A 13,241-nucleotide genomic window follows, 5' to 3' on the forward strand; every position below is an offset into this window, starting at 1 on the left:
CCCCCGAACAACATGCTCGGTATGGCCGCACTCTGCAAGCTCTCCGTTGTGTGCAATCCCCATCGGGATAATGAGCGAGCCCTAGAAAGGAGGAGATATCATAAAAAGGCTGAGCTACAAGCCTCGCCAGGCCGCCATCATTATCAAAAAGGAAAAGGGCTTGGTGGCGACAGATATTGCATAGAATACCTTGCAGTGGTTTAAGCTAGTTGGCGCCATATAGGGAAGGGTTTACTTTTTAAAGTTAGAACCACAAGGTTTTTTACTCTTTACGAGTTAATTCCACAAGGGACTACTCCCAGAGAGTTAGGTTTTTAGAGGCATCATGCTACCGAAATAGCATAGTGGATAGCTTCACTTAGCCATTGTGTTCCCTGTAGTAAAAAGTTAGCAGTAATCATTCTGTATAGTAAAGCATAAGGTAAAACTCCCATAAGTCACCAACTCAAATAAGGACTGAGTGTAGATGGTTGGATGTCACATTTTTCAAGCCAGATACAATGATTCGATATACCATCATAATCCCTCCAGATACTATCATGGTCATATGTTGTGACTAAGTGTGTGTGTGTGTGTGTGTGTGTGTGTGTGTGTGTGTGTGTGTGTGTGTGTGTGTACCTGCCCTATCCCAGGTGCCATACACAATGGGTTACGACAGTAGGCCCATTGTGTATGGGCCTACTGCCTCATCAGAAAGATGAGTTTAATAAAAAATTCTTTATCATAGTCGTGCCAATTTAGAGTTCCTTGAAGAGGGTAGAATTGTTTGTACTAATAAAATATCAGATATCGTCTTCAAGGAAGACATTACTCCTATAGGAGTATTAACGCTTTGTCAGCCAGTTTTGAAAGAAAGTATGGTTGTCATTGAGTAGTATTTAAATGATATATAAGTCTTTTCCTCTTGTTCCCAAAAGACTTCGTATGTGTAATAGGTAGCATTTTCCTGTAATTGTCAAATATAATTTACTAAAGCATGGGTGGGTAGAATTGGATTAACCTGCTACTTAAAAACGACTGAGCCAAAAGACTACAATAGTCATGAGGAGTAGGAATCCAGTCTATAGTCAAGGAAGGACCACCTAACACCTGTCAAACAGTCAAGGAATTATAGACAGTGGGTCACTCAAAGTCTAAAGACAAAAAATATAAAGCTAGTGTCCTGGTCTTCCCAGTTTCCTGGGAGGGCCTGTCGTTTAGTTGTGTGTGTAGCTGTTTTAATTATAATAAATACACACCAATGAACAAGATGTTCAAAAAGACAACTGGCTAAAGATGTCTAGGCAAAGATAAGTACAGAAACAACTCAGTCTTTTATTCATAATTGTACAACATAATAAGAATGAAGTATTATTGAAAATGAGTATGTATAAAGGTATCAGAACTATCCCAATTGAATCATCAAGTGTTTTCAAAGTCGGACTGCAGCAAGCTAAACCTTTTTAAGCCAAGATAGAATTCTCACCTACATCCATATAGTCAAGACAACAGATATGTTAGATTTGTCTACGTATGGTAGGCTTCAAATTAGTATCTATCAATTGTTATCCATGTCAAACTTAAAGATTATTAGACTAGCTATTGTCCTACTATTGCCATGCCCTAAGGACATGATCAATCCACAAAGGGGAGTAAGCCCAAAGCTTTGCGGAAAGCTTCAAGCTTCTCACGAGACAATGCCTTTGTGAAAAGATCTGCAAGGTTGTCCTGTGTTGGCACATAAGCCAAGCTGATCTCTCCTGCTAAGAGCCTCTCCCTGACATAGTGGTAATGCACCTCAATGTGCTTTGTGAGAGCATGAAAAACTGGGTTCCTCGCAACTGCCAATGCGCTCTGACTGTCAGTGTAGATAGTGTTGGCAGTGTCCTGTCCAACACCCAAATCAGCCATAAGGCGTCTGAGCCATACACACTCAACCGTAGCTGTGAAGACTGCCCTGTACTCAGCCTCACAACTCGAAGTGGCCACAATTCGTTGCTTCTTGCTCAACCATGATATACATGAACTGCCAAGCATGAAACAAAAACCACTTGTGGATACTCGCGTGTCAAAACAACCAGCCCAATCTGAGTCCAAAAAGGCATGTAACTCTGGAGGCAATGATCCCCCCTTGGGATAAAACAAACTAAGATGTAAAGTGCCACTAAGGTAGCGGAAAATCCTCTTGACAGCCTGCCAATGCTTAGACCCTGGGCTATGCATAAATCTACTGACCTGTGAGACTGCAAACTGAATATCTGGCCTCGTGTTGCATACATAAATGAGGCAGCCAACAGCAGTTTGGTAAAGAGTGACATCAGTAGGATCGCCAGCATCATATAGACTCAACTTCAAACCTATTTCCATGGGAGTGGCAATAGGTTTGCAATCCTCAAGTCCAAACTTACATAGCAATGTTTCTATGGAACTTTTCTGACACAAAGCAATACCACCATCACACTACTTAAACTGTATACCCAAGTAATGATGCAACAGCCCCAAATCTTTCATCTTGAAAGTAGCATTCAAATCAGCCTTAAATTCAACAATATGTCTCTCATTTGGTCCAGTGATCAGCAAATCATCGACATAAAGAACCACAATGAGAAGTACATCATCCTCACTCTTTACATACAATGTGCTTTCTGTTGGACTGTTACGAAAGCCTCGTTTCACAAAATGAGTGTCAGCTTTCTCATACCAAGCACGAGGAGATTGCTTCAACCCATACAAAGCCTTCTTACATCTGCACACTTTGTCCTCTTGTCCTTTTATGACAAAACTGCGAGGCTGCATTACATAAACTTCCTCAAATATGTCACCATTCAAGAAAGCAGTAACAATGTCTAATTGATGTACATCCCAACCAAAATGAGCTGCCAATGCACATAGAAAACGCACAGTAGTCATACGACAAGTGGGAGCAAAAGTCTCTTCATAATCAATGCCTTTTTGCTGTGCATAACCCTTTGCAACAAGTCGAGCCTTATGGCTATCGATCTCACCATCCGGCTTGCGTTTCAATCTTAATGTCTTTTCGACGTATATCCCACCTAGAATTGTCTCCCTATTGAACTATCCCCAACCTATAAGAAACTATCATGCTTAATGTCACTCAAAGCACACGAGACCATGTGGAGCTCTTGTATTAATGTGTTGATGCATTCTTTGAATGTCTTTTAAGTCGAGACAACCCTAACTATGTCCCCAAAGTAGTACGCTTGCCTTTTAGTTGCTCTCTCTGGCACAATTCAGAATTGCAAAATTCTACTACGAAATGCCGGGACGACAGGACGGCATGTTTCTCCATCACCCATGGAGCTCTAGACTCGGCACAATAAGGGTGAACTTGTCCTCTGTGCAAATTTGTTACATTCACGGAGGCCCTTGTGCTGAAAGGTTGGTAACTTACCATGATATAAAAGCATAAGCCAGGGAGCGAATAGTAGAGGCAAAATATGGCAAGAGACATGTGGAGCATGATAAGCCAAGAGGCCGAGTGTAAGAGAAAAGATTAGCGCTAAAATGTATTGCAGTCATGAATGTGTGTGTGTTTTTGAGGCAGAATTGGAAACATAAAGTTCTTGCTTTTCTAATTTTAGATTAGATGAGAAAAGAGGGAGAGAGAGTACGTGTGACAAATTTTTTAAAATCCGTCACCAAGTTTGGAAAAACGCCTTTTTTGAGGCGAATCAGCAAGAGATTGCATTGCCTTTAGGGGGGAATGGAAAAGGGAAAGCGGGTGGATGCGCCACGTGTCAGAAGAGCGAGGCAGGCATACTAGGACCTGGTGGGCACATTGTCACGTGGCAGCACCCTATTGGCAAGAGAGTTGACGATGAGGTTTCCACTGAGTGTTGGGGCAGTTGTGCAAAGAGGAGGCTTGCAAAAGCGCTGTCGAGGGAGCTGCGCAGCCTAGGCAAGCTAGGCAACAAGGAAGCTTGGCCAACGATGTGGGCAATAAACATGTTTTTATATAAAAAGGATCATTTTCTGTACATTGTGGTGTGTAGCTCAAGTGGTTATGGGAGCTATTTGATAACATTGCTAGCCTCCCTACCCGAGTGTTGGAATTAGGTTTGCAGAGAAACGCACACAGCTTGGAGAAGACGAAGGAAGCTCAAGGCACACAATCGAGAGTGTGTTACTTAGTGTGCAAGAAAGATAGATAGCCTTAGAGTGATGGGCGTATATACAATGCACGGGGGGAAAAACTTCCTAAAGAGGGAAAAAATGCCCCGACGGTCCTAGTGTGTTCACACACATCACTACCACATGTATATGGTAACACCGAGTTCAAATCCTACGGATGAGCTTCTGGATAGACTTTCAAAGTGAGAGCTTGTTGTAAAGCTCGTGAGAGGAAATCAGATATGCATTAGGGGGGACAAAGTAGTAAGTACCAACTTTGGAAAAGAACATTTTTTGAGAACCTTATAGAATATAAGGAAAAGGAAAAATTACCAAAATACTCCTCAAATTATAAGTACCAACTTTGGGAAAGAGAAAGAACATTTTTTGAGAACCTTATAGAATATTAAGAAAAAGGAAAAATTACCAAAATACTCCTCAAATTTATGGAAATTCCCAAAAGACCCCGGTAATTTGAAAAATTCCCCCAAAATATCCTTGTGCTATTTTTAACAAGGAAATGCTCTAATTTTTCCAAAGAGAATATCCAAAAGCATAAACACATATTTAGGTTAATCACCTCACCCACATACTCAAAAATGGTTGCATTTGTGTGTGAATAGAGCACCCAAATCGTGGTGTTGCATTTGTGTGTGAGTATGGGGGGCAAGTAGTAAGTACCAACTTTGGGAAAGAGAAATAACATTTTTTAAGAACCTTATAGAATATTAGGAAAAAGGAAAAATTACCAAAATACTCCTCAAATTTATGGAAATTCCCAAAAGACCCCTGTAATTTTATTAATTTCCCCAAAATATCCTTGTGCTATTTTTAATAAGGAAATGCTCTAATTTTCCCAAAGCGAATATCCAAAAGCATCAACACATATTTAGGTTAATTACCCACATACCCAAAAATTTATACCCAAACATTGTATAATGTGAAGGATGAAAAGAAATTCATTAACCATCAGATACTTCAGAATCTTTGTGAAGAATCTTTGTACAAGAAGGGATCATGGAATCTCTACAAGAAATGAAGGACTTTTTCCACAGCTGTATAAACTCAAAGGTCGTTGAGGACCTTAGGCTCTACCCCTCTGCTCGCACGATCCATAGCCTCCTACCCCCATCGCCCTCTCCCTACCCATCGCCTCTGTCCTCACCGTTGGTGCTCGCGCTCGCGCTCATCCTCGCCTCCTCCCACACTGCCCATCACCTGCGACAAAGAGAAAGGGCTAGTTGCCCTAGACTGAGAGAGAGAGAGAGAGAGAGAGAGAGAGAGAGAGAATCTTCGTTGCCACCACCTGTTGGGCTTCCAGAGAAAGAGAGAGAGAATCTCCACCATGAGATCTTTGATTTTCTCTTTTTCCATTGTGGTGCGCACATAATGGTTGCATCTGTGTGTGTTAGGAGGATGGGTTCAGACTAGGCGGCGGAAGAGATATGCAAAGGGGCGTTAATGCTCCATGGAAAAATTTGATTGGTTGGAGTAGAGACACTCTTCCGTCGGGCCCTTCATTTTTCTTCCGATCCCCCCCCCCCCCCCCCCCCCCCCCCCCCCCCCCGCCCGATGAAGAGTTGATGGCCTCTCTCAATCCCCTTTGCTTTTTCATCGTTCTTCCACCACACTAAGCGACGGCAGATTTGCGAAGGCTTGTTTCCTCGGCCGGTTTAGTGTGAACCCAGCCTTAATCTCTTGAGTCCATAATACCATGCATCAATCCATGCTTTTCTATTTTGCCGCGCGTACGCGGTGCTTTTTGGAAAGAACGTAAGTAGGCTGAGTGAGTGAGGGATTCCAAGATGGCGAGGGAGCGCGCATTTCGGGTGGGAGAGAGTGTGGGTACACAGATAGCAGACGACGATGGGCCGCTCCAGGCCTTGACGTATCTCTCCTTGGTCTCGAAGATTTGCACAGACCTTCAAGCAAACGTGGGCTTCTCCCACAAAATCGTAGCAGAATTCATCATCCACCTTGCGCAGTGCAGCGACAATCAGGAAACCTTCGCCCAACGTCTTACAGAAAATGGCATGGAGGTTCCTGATTACTTTGTCAAAAGCTTGCTCGCAAGCATTTATGCAGTCCTGCCGCCCCAAACCCAGAAGTCAAAACCTGGTCTTTCTGCATCTGCCTACCGTGGGCTCTCTGTCCAGGACGACACATCAGCTAGGGCCAAGGAATTGCAAAACGAGACTAGGTTGCAGGATGGCAAGCGACATAATGACAGTGATTGGTGTAGGCATTATGGTAGACATAATAGCAGAGCCCCCTGCCAAAACTCTGACACGGATTTCTGTAGGCTTGAATGCCATGAAAATAGAGGCGGATGTAGAAATGATGACATAGATCGTGCAAGAGGTAGTGCAAGACGCCATGACAATTGCTACAACCAAACCCAAAGCAGACAACATAGGGCATCGACTAAGGGATTTCCACAGGAGCTGGAGCTTTTTGGTGTTTACCGGGGTAAGGTTTCCCGCATCATGGATCGTGGTTGCTTTGTGCAACTTGCTGGCTTCCATGATCGGAAGGAAGGTATAGTACACACAACCCAGATTGGGACGACACAGAGGTTTCCTAACGCTAAAGATGTTGTCAAGATAAATCAAGAAGTCTGGGTGAAGGTTGTGTCGATGACCACGAAAAACATCAGCCTTTCCATGAAAGGTATAGATCAGAAGACAGGACAGGATCGTCTTCTAGATGAAAGTAGACCCCCTAATGATGGATCTAATCATCCGCTGGGTATGAATGAGCTGCCGAGTACTGGCCGGAAAGGTCTGTGCGGTATTGTCCTCGTGGAAGAAGAAGAAGAGGATGGTTCCTCAAGGCATCGACCGAGCTCACTTGAGAGATGGGAACACAAGCAATTGATCGCATCAGGAGCTTTGGATGTACGGGACTACCCAAAATATGACGGTGAGTACAGAACAGAACTCTCATATCAAGATGAGGGGGCTGTCGAAGAAGAGCTCGAGATAGAGTTAAATGAGGATGAACCTGCTTTCTTAAGAGGACAACTGAGGTATTCTAGAGATGTGTCTCCCGTGAGAATTGTAAAGAATCCAGAAGGGTCCTTGCAGAGAGCTGCATTGACACAGTCTGCTTTGGCCAAAGAGAGGCGAGAGTTGCGGGAGCAGCAGCTAAGATCCATGCTCGAGTCTATCCCAAAGGATCTGAATCGTCCTTGGGAAGATCCCATGGCGGAAACTGGGGAAAGACATCTTGCACAGGAACTTCGTGGGGTAGGGCTTTGTGCTTATGATACGCCTGAATGGAAGAAGGATGCATTTGGGAAATCCCCCGCATTTGGCCAAAGATCGGGATTTTCGATCCAGGAGCAGAGGCAGAGCCTGCCCATATACAAGCTGAAGAATGAACTCATTCAAGCAGTACATGGTAACCAGGTTCTTGTCGTTATTGGAGAGACGGGTTCAGGTAAAACAACACAGGTGACACAGTACCTTGCAGAAGCAGGATACACAGCCAAGGGCAAGATTGGCTGCACTCAACCGCGGAGGGTTGCAGCTATGTCGGTGGCCAAGAGGGTGGCAGAGGAATTTGGTTGCAGGTTAGGTGAAGAGGTTGGGTATGCAATCAGGTTCGATGATTGCACAGGACCTGATACGGTGATCAAGTACATGACAGATGGTATGCTTTTGAGGGAAGTCCTTGCTGACAAATGCCTCTCATCCTACTCTGTCATCATGCTCGACGAGGCGCATGAAAGAACGATACATACCGATGTCTTATTTGGGCTGTTGAAGGATCTAGTAAAGCGGCGCAAAGATTTGCGCCTCATTGTTACCTCGGCCACACTGGATGCCGAGAAATTTTCGGGGTATTTTTCCAACTGCAAGATTTTTACTATTCCGGGAAGAACTTTTCCGGTGGAGATTCTGTGGGCAAAGCAGCCAGAGAGCGACTATCTAGATGCGGCAGTCATTACTGTGATGCAGATCCACTTGACAGAAGTAGAGGGTGATATACTTCTCTTTTTGACAGGCCAGGAGGAAATCGATACCGCGTGCCAGATTCTGCACGAAAGGATGAAAGGGTTTCCTCCGGATGTTCCAAAGCTTATCATACTGCCAGTTTATGGTGCCCTTCCTAGTCACATGCAGACACGGATTTTTGACTCGGCACCCCCCTTAGCCAGGAAAGTGATTGTTGCCACCAACATTGCAGAGGCGTCTCTAACCATTGACGGGATTCGTTTCGTGGTGGACCCAGGATTCGCAAAGCAGAACGTGTATAATCCGAAGCTCGGGCTAGATTCATTGGTCATCACTCCCATCTCTCAAGCCTCAGCAAGGCAAAGAGCAGGGCGAGCGGGCCGAACAGGACCAGGGAAGTGCTATCGCTTGTACACTAAGAGTGCGTACGATAATGAGCTGTTGCCCACAACTGTGCCTGAGATTCAGAGAGTGAATCTAGCTCATACCGCCTTGCAACTGAAAGCGATGGGTGTTGATGATCTGCTCACCTTCAATTTCATGGATCCACCCCCTGCACAAGCCTTCATCTCGGCCATGGAGCAGCTCTATGGCTTAGGAGCTTTGGATGAAGAAGGTTTTCTAACCAGGCTGGGATTGAAGATGGCAGAGTTTCCTCTGGAACCTCCTCTATCGAAGATGCTCCTTGCAAGTGTAGAACTGGGCTGCAGTGATGAGATCTTAACCATCATTGCCATGTTATCAGCACAGAACATCTTCTACCGACCCCGTGAGAAACAGGCGCTGGCTGACCAGAAAAGGGCCAAATTTTTCCAACCGGAGGGAGACCATTTGACTCTCTTAGCTGTCTATGAGGCGTGGAAAGCAAGGAATTTCTCGGGCTCCTGGTGTCATGACAATTTTCTTCAGTTACGCTCCTTGAAAAGGGCCCAGGATGTGCGTAAGCAACTTCTCACCATTATGGACAGGTACAAACTCGGTGTTGTGAGTGCAGGAAAGAACCTTATGAGGATTAGGAACGCGATTGCTGCTGGGTTTTTCTTTCATGCAGCTCGGAAGGATCCACAAGAAGGTTATCGAACACTCTTAGAAAATCAACCTGTCTATATTCATCCGAGTAGTGCTCTTTTCCAGAGGCAGCCAGACTGGGTCATCTACCATGAACTTGTTATGACTACAAAGGAGTACATGAGGGAATTAATCATTGTTGATCCAAAATGGCTGGTAGAGCTGGCACCCAAACTCTTCAAAGTGGCTAATCCTACAAAGCTTAGCAAGCGGAAGCAACAAGAGCGCATTGAACCACTTCATGACTGGCATCATGAGCACAATTCCTGGCGACTCAGCAAACGTCGTGGTTAATTACTCAACTCACAAGCATCATTTCCTGACAGTGTCTGAAGCGAAAATTTCATGACAACTTCATGAGCTCATGATGTTGAATTCACTGACGTAGGAAAACCCAGAAAAAACTGTTTCCCAAAAGGGAAATTGTCAAAAACTTTTTGTACCTATATGTGAACTGATGATTTTCTTTCAAATCCTTGAGTTGTTTCCGTGATGAGTGCATCCGCAATTTATAAAGACCTATATATTTGTAGGTTTTTCAAGGTTTTGGTGTATGTTGTCAATTTTTAATTCCAGTTGAACCTAATTATATTAGTCTAGCAGAAGCAAAACTTGATGGAGGAGGTAGATTGCTCCATGCATCAGGCTTGTGGCCTTAATGAGCTCGTAGCCACGTAGTACCATCAGAAGTTGGAGGGATGGGTAATTTTTCTTTATGGGTGATCTTTAATGAAGAACCAAGTGACGAGAGATGACCATCATAATAATTTATGGACAAATACAGTTCTAGTACTATGACTTCAAAGCATACAAGAGAATCAAATTTGACCATAAGGCTCTCAGCAACATATCATGCAGAGAATTAAATTGATCGACTGATCAGAGAATCACAAGGCTTTCAAATACAAAGCAATAATGCTTTTGTAACACACAGTGTACTTACGAGCATACAAGAGAACTAAATCTTGATCGATTGATCAAAGAATCACAAGGCTTTCAAACACAAAGCAATGACGCTTCTGTGGCAGAGTTGTTATACAGTAAATTTTTGTTCTAAAAAAGAATGGTTTACACACATATTGACAGTTGCATCATACTCATGCTCTATTTCAAAGAGCAACAGATGAGAGTTGCAATACACAAAAACCTGTGAGATGTTTCGAGTGGGGGCAAATTCGAGTCCAAGCGCCTTTGTCCAAGCTCATATTGAATACAAAAACCTGGTTGAGCTCTGTGGTGCTCATCAACAGCACATTGCCGGCCTTTATAACACGAAGATTGCTCAAGTTCCACCTTGGCGGAGGGCTTATCATATGCTTGTCTTGCCTCCACACTTTATCGTCGCCGAGCTTCCATCTTCCGAACCACATGAGGGTTGCACCAAGAGTGTAAAAATGGCTTAACTCTTTCCAAACCTGCCCACACAAAGAGGACCCACGTGGCAAGGTAGTGCAGGTGGAGGTAAAAACTAGCTCTCTTTTATGATAGGCCCATAACATAAGCTGCTCCTCCTCCTCCTCCTTTGATGATAGCCAGAAAATACTATCTTCTTTCGTAGACGGACTAGAGGAGCACACACAACCCTCTTCCTTAAAAGGAGAGGAGCAATCAACTTGGGGCCGAATTTGCCAAGTGTTGGTAATAGAATCATACACTTGGAAGCCTATAATGATCAGAAATACGCCCCCATCCTCAACAAGTGATCCGCGGAAATGGGTATCAAGAAAAGGATTCATGATTGGGCTTGGGATGACCTTGTGCGCCCCTATGAGAGGGTTCCATACCATCATGCATTGATCTTTATTACTGACAAGAAAAACAAGGCCCCTTCGGGAATCCACAATTGTGTACACGTCTCCCACTGATCTTTGGGCACAGAGAGGGAACCAAGAATACTTTGGAGTAGATTGAGGCTGAGCTGAGTGAACAAAATCGATGACTCGGTAATTCTCATTGCAAGATGAGACATCGTCCTGCGATTGAGCTGAGCACAGTAAGAGGAAGGGCCTAGAACGATCAGAGTCCGAGCAGATCAGGTTTGATATAATGGTCTCAAAAGTATCTTGGCGAGAGGCTATGAAATTGAAAGGTCGTCGATCCTGACCTTCAGCCTTTGCAGCAGCATTATTGGGCGCATGCATATAAGACTTGTGTTTCGAAGCTGTAGCTGCCGTGCAGATTGAAGAAAACGGCTTCTGTAGCAGTGCGTTGCTCTTGGATTTATCATCTCTGTCAGCATGATTTGGGTTACTGTAAACGTTAATTTTCTGCAGCATCTTGTTGATGTAAAGGGGCAAGTTGGTCCTCGAGTTAGGGTTTGTGCCTTCAAGCAGGTGCGCATCAGCGTCAGGAGAGCTACCGAAAACCGTTTGCATGTTTATGCCTATAACCAGAGAAGTATTTTCAGCAAAATCTTTAGCCAGAGAGCGATGAACAAGGGTGAGAAGGGTCGGTGGGACAGCATTGAAGGTCCTACCATTGCGACAAAGCTTGGTCGAAGAAGTTCTACACAAAGAGTTCGTGTCATAACAATGTAGCCACGAGAGCCAAAAACCTGTAGATGAGAGGCGGGAACGCCACAGTTGGGAGACACTGCGGAGCTTCAGGACGCAGGAGAAGGGCAGGTGCACCAGAATTTTATTGAAGCGGATATCCAAGGGCAAGCTCTCCCAGAGAGTTGGGAGAAGCTCCAGGTCCTGCGCAGAGTAGAGCCCATCGTCATCGTCATCTTCAGTTCTGTGCTGCAACGAGCACGCCAGGTCTAGAGCGACCAGCATGGTTCAATTCAAAATTCAAACGGAGTTGAATGCAAACGGCTCAATTCAAACGGAGGCAGAGACAAATGGCTCAATATTCAAAGGGAGGCAAAATACTATTCAAACGCAATGGTGTGTACAAATTTGTCCGGTCCAGACCAAGCGGGACAAGTTTCCTTGTCACAAATAAGAGTAGTTTCTCACGGGAAGCAGTTACTGCTCCCCCTCAATGAAGCTTGCCTTTTGTAACTAGTTCCGCTAAATGACACATCGTGTGAGCAATTTCAGGTCAAGTTACGATTTGAGAGTGGTGTCCAACTAGTCCCACTGAGCGACACATCGTGAGAACAGTTTCTAGTCAAGTTGCAATTTGAGAGTGGTCCAACTAGTCCCGTTGAACGACACACCATGAGAAAGTTCAACCTTTATCGTGGACGTACTATGGTTGTTTACCTACCATGTATAATGCTCGGCTCCTAGTGCTATTCTTGGCATATATAGCCAGGACATGCCGCCCATGAGAAAAATAACAAAAATCCAAAGTTGAAACCATGAAGACCCTACCCTTATTCAGAGGAGAGAACAAAAACACCTCAGAGATCAAGAGGTTTCCCTTGCAGTGGAGATCACACACGCTTGTGCTTGACACACAAAATCACCATAGAACAATGCCTACACCCTCAAGTGCACCTTGCCTCTCGTAGATCTACTCAAAGTGAAATTAAGTATGTGGCAAGAAATAGGACAATGTTGCAAGAAAATGGGTATCAAGTGAAATATATCATCCCTCTTAAAAGAATTGGATGAGATGATGGCCCAAAAAAATATAAAACATGTCAAATAAACAAGGTTGGATAATATTGTGAGGGTAAAAACAAAAACACAACGATATCGATAGAGTATAAAGGCATAAAAGCCCTTGGCATACCGAACATTGATTCAAAGGTAGCTATTGCAACCAAAAAATCTTGGGAGGAATGGCAACAAATCAGCCATCAAGAAAACATGAATGAAGTGGTGGTTGGAAAATTGCTACATAGAACAATCAACTTCTTGCTATTAGAGCAAGAAGTCGTCACCCCGTGCTGGATAGTATACAACCATATATTTTCTATAGTAGATTTTGGTAAGAATTTCATGTACGATATTATCTTGTGAAGGCCATTGATGTGCCAAATCAAAGTTATTCAAGGTTGGGGCTACAATTATCTGTATCTAAAGCAATATGGTGCTATCATGCAAATCAATATACAAGATCACCCTTATAGGAATGTTGCACCCAAGACAACTATAGAGGATTTTTAGTCAACTGCACACATGGAAATCAAGTTTCCATCATTGAAAAATT

At 44.0% G+C, this 13,241-nt stretch overlaps 1 protein-coding gene and 1 pseudogene across 1 annotated transcript; one reads left to right on the forward strand and one right to left on the reverse strand.

The window, feature by feature from the left end:
• Nucleotides 1–5,915: 5,915 nt before the first annotated feature.
• LOC147444149 (putative pre-mRNA-splicing factor ATP-dependent RNA helicase DEAH5 pseudogene) lies at nucleotides 5,916–9,565 on the forward strand (annotated as a pseudogene).
• Nucleotides 9,566–10,044: 479 nt separating this feature from the next.
• Nucleotides 10,045–11,945, reverse strand: LOC147444150 (uncharacterized). Its single transcript, XM_086527795.1, has 2 exons — nucleotides 11,614–11,945; nucleotides 10,045–11,520 (listed from the first exon to the last, which is right to left on the reverse strand). The coding sequence occupies exons 1-2, from the start codon at nucleotides 11,912–11,914 to the stop codon at nucleotides 10,247–10,249; spliced, it is 1,575 nt and encodes a 524-aa protein (XP_086383921.1). The 5' UTR covers nucleotides 11,915–11,945; the 3' UTR covers nucleotides 10,045–10,246.
• Between the last annotated feature and the right edge of the window lie 1,296 nt (nucleotides 11,946–13,241).

This window comes from Adiantum capillus-veneris, chromosome 13 (assembly GCF_014529385.1).
Source record: "Adiantum capillus-veneris isolate H3 chromosome 13, ASM1452938v2, whole genome shotgun sequence".
Lineage (NCBI taxonomy): Eukaryota > Viridiplantae > Streptophyta > Polypodiopsida > Polypodiales > Pteridaceae > Adiantum > Adiantum capillus-veneris.

Bases quoted from the DNA above. Each gene is read 5' to 3' on its own strand.
- LOC147444150 (XM_086527795.1), bottom strand. From the start codon at position 11,914: ATGCTGGTCGCTCTAGACCTGGCGTGCTCGTTGCAGCACAGAACTGAA. The intron at 11,521-11,613 runs GTAGGACCTTCA...CTCTGGTTATAG, and splicing joins GACCAAGCTTTGTCGCAATG to GCATAAACATGCAAACGGTT.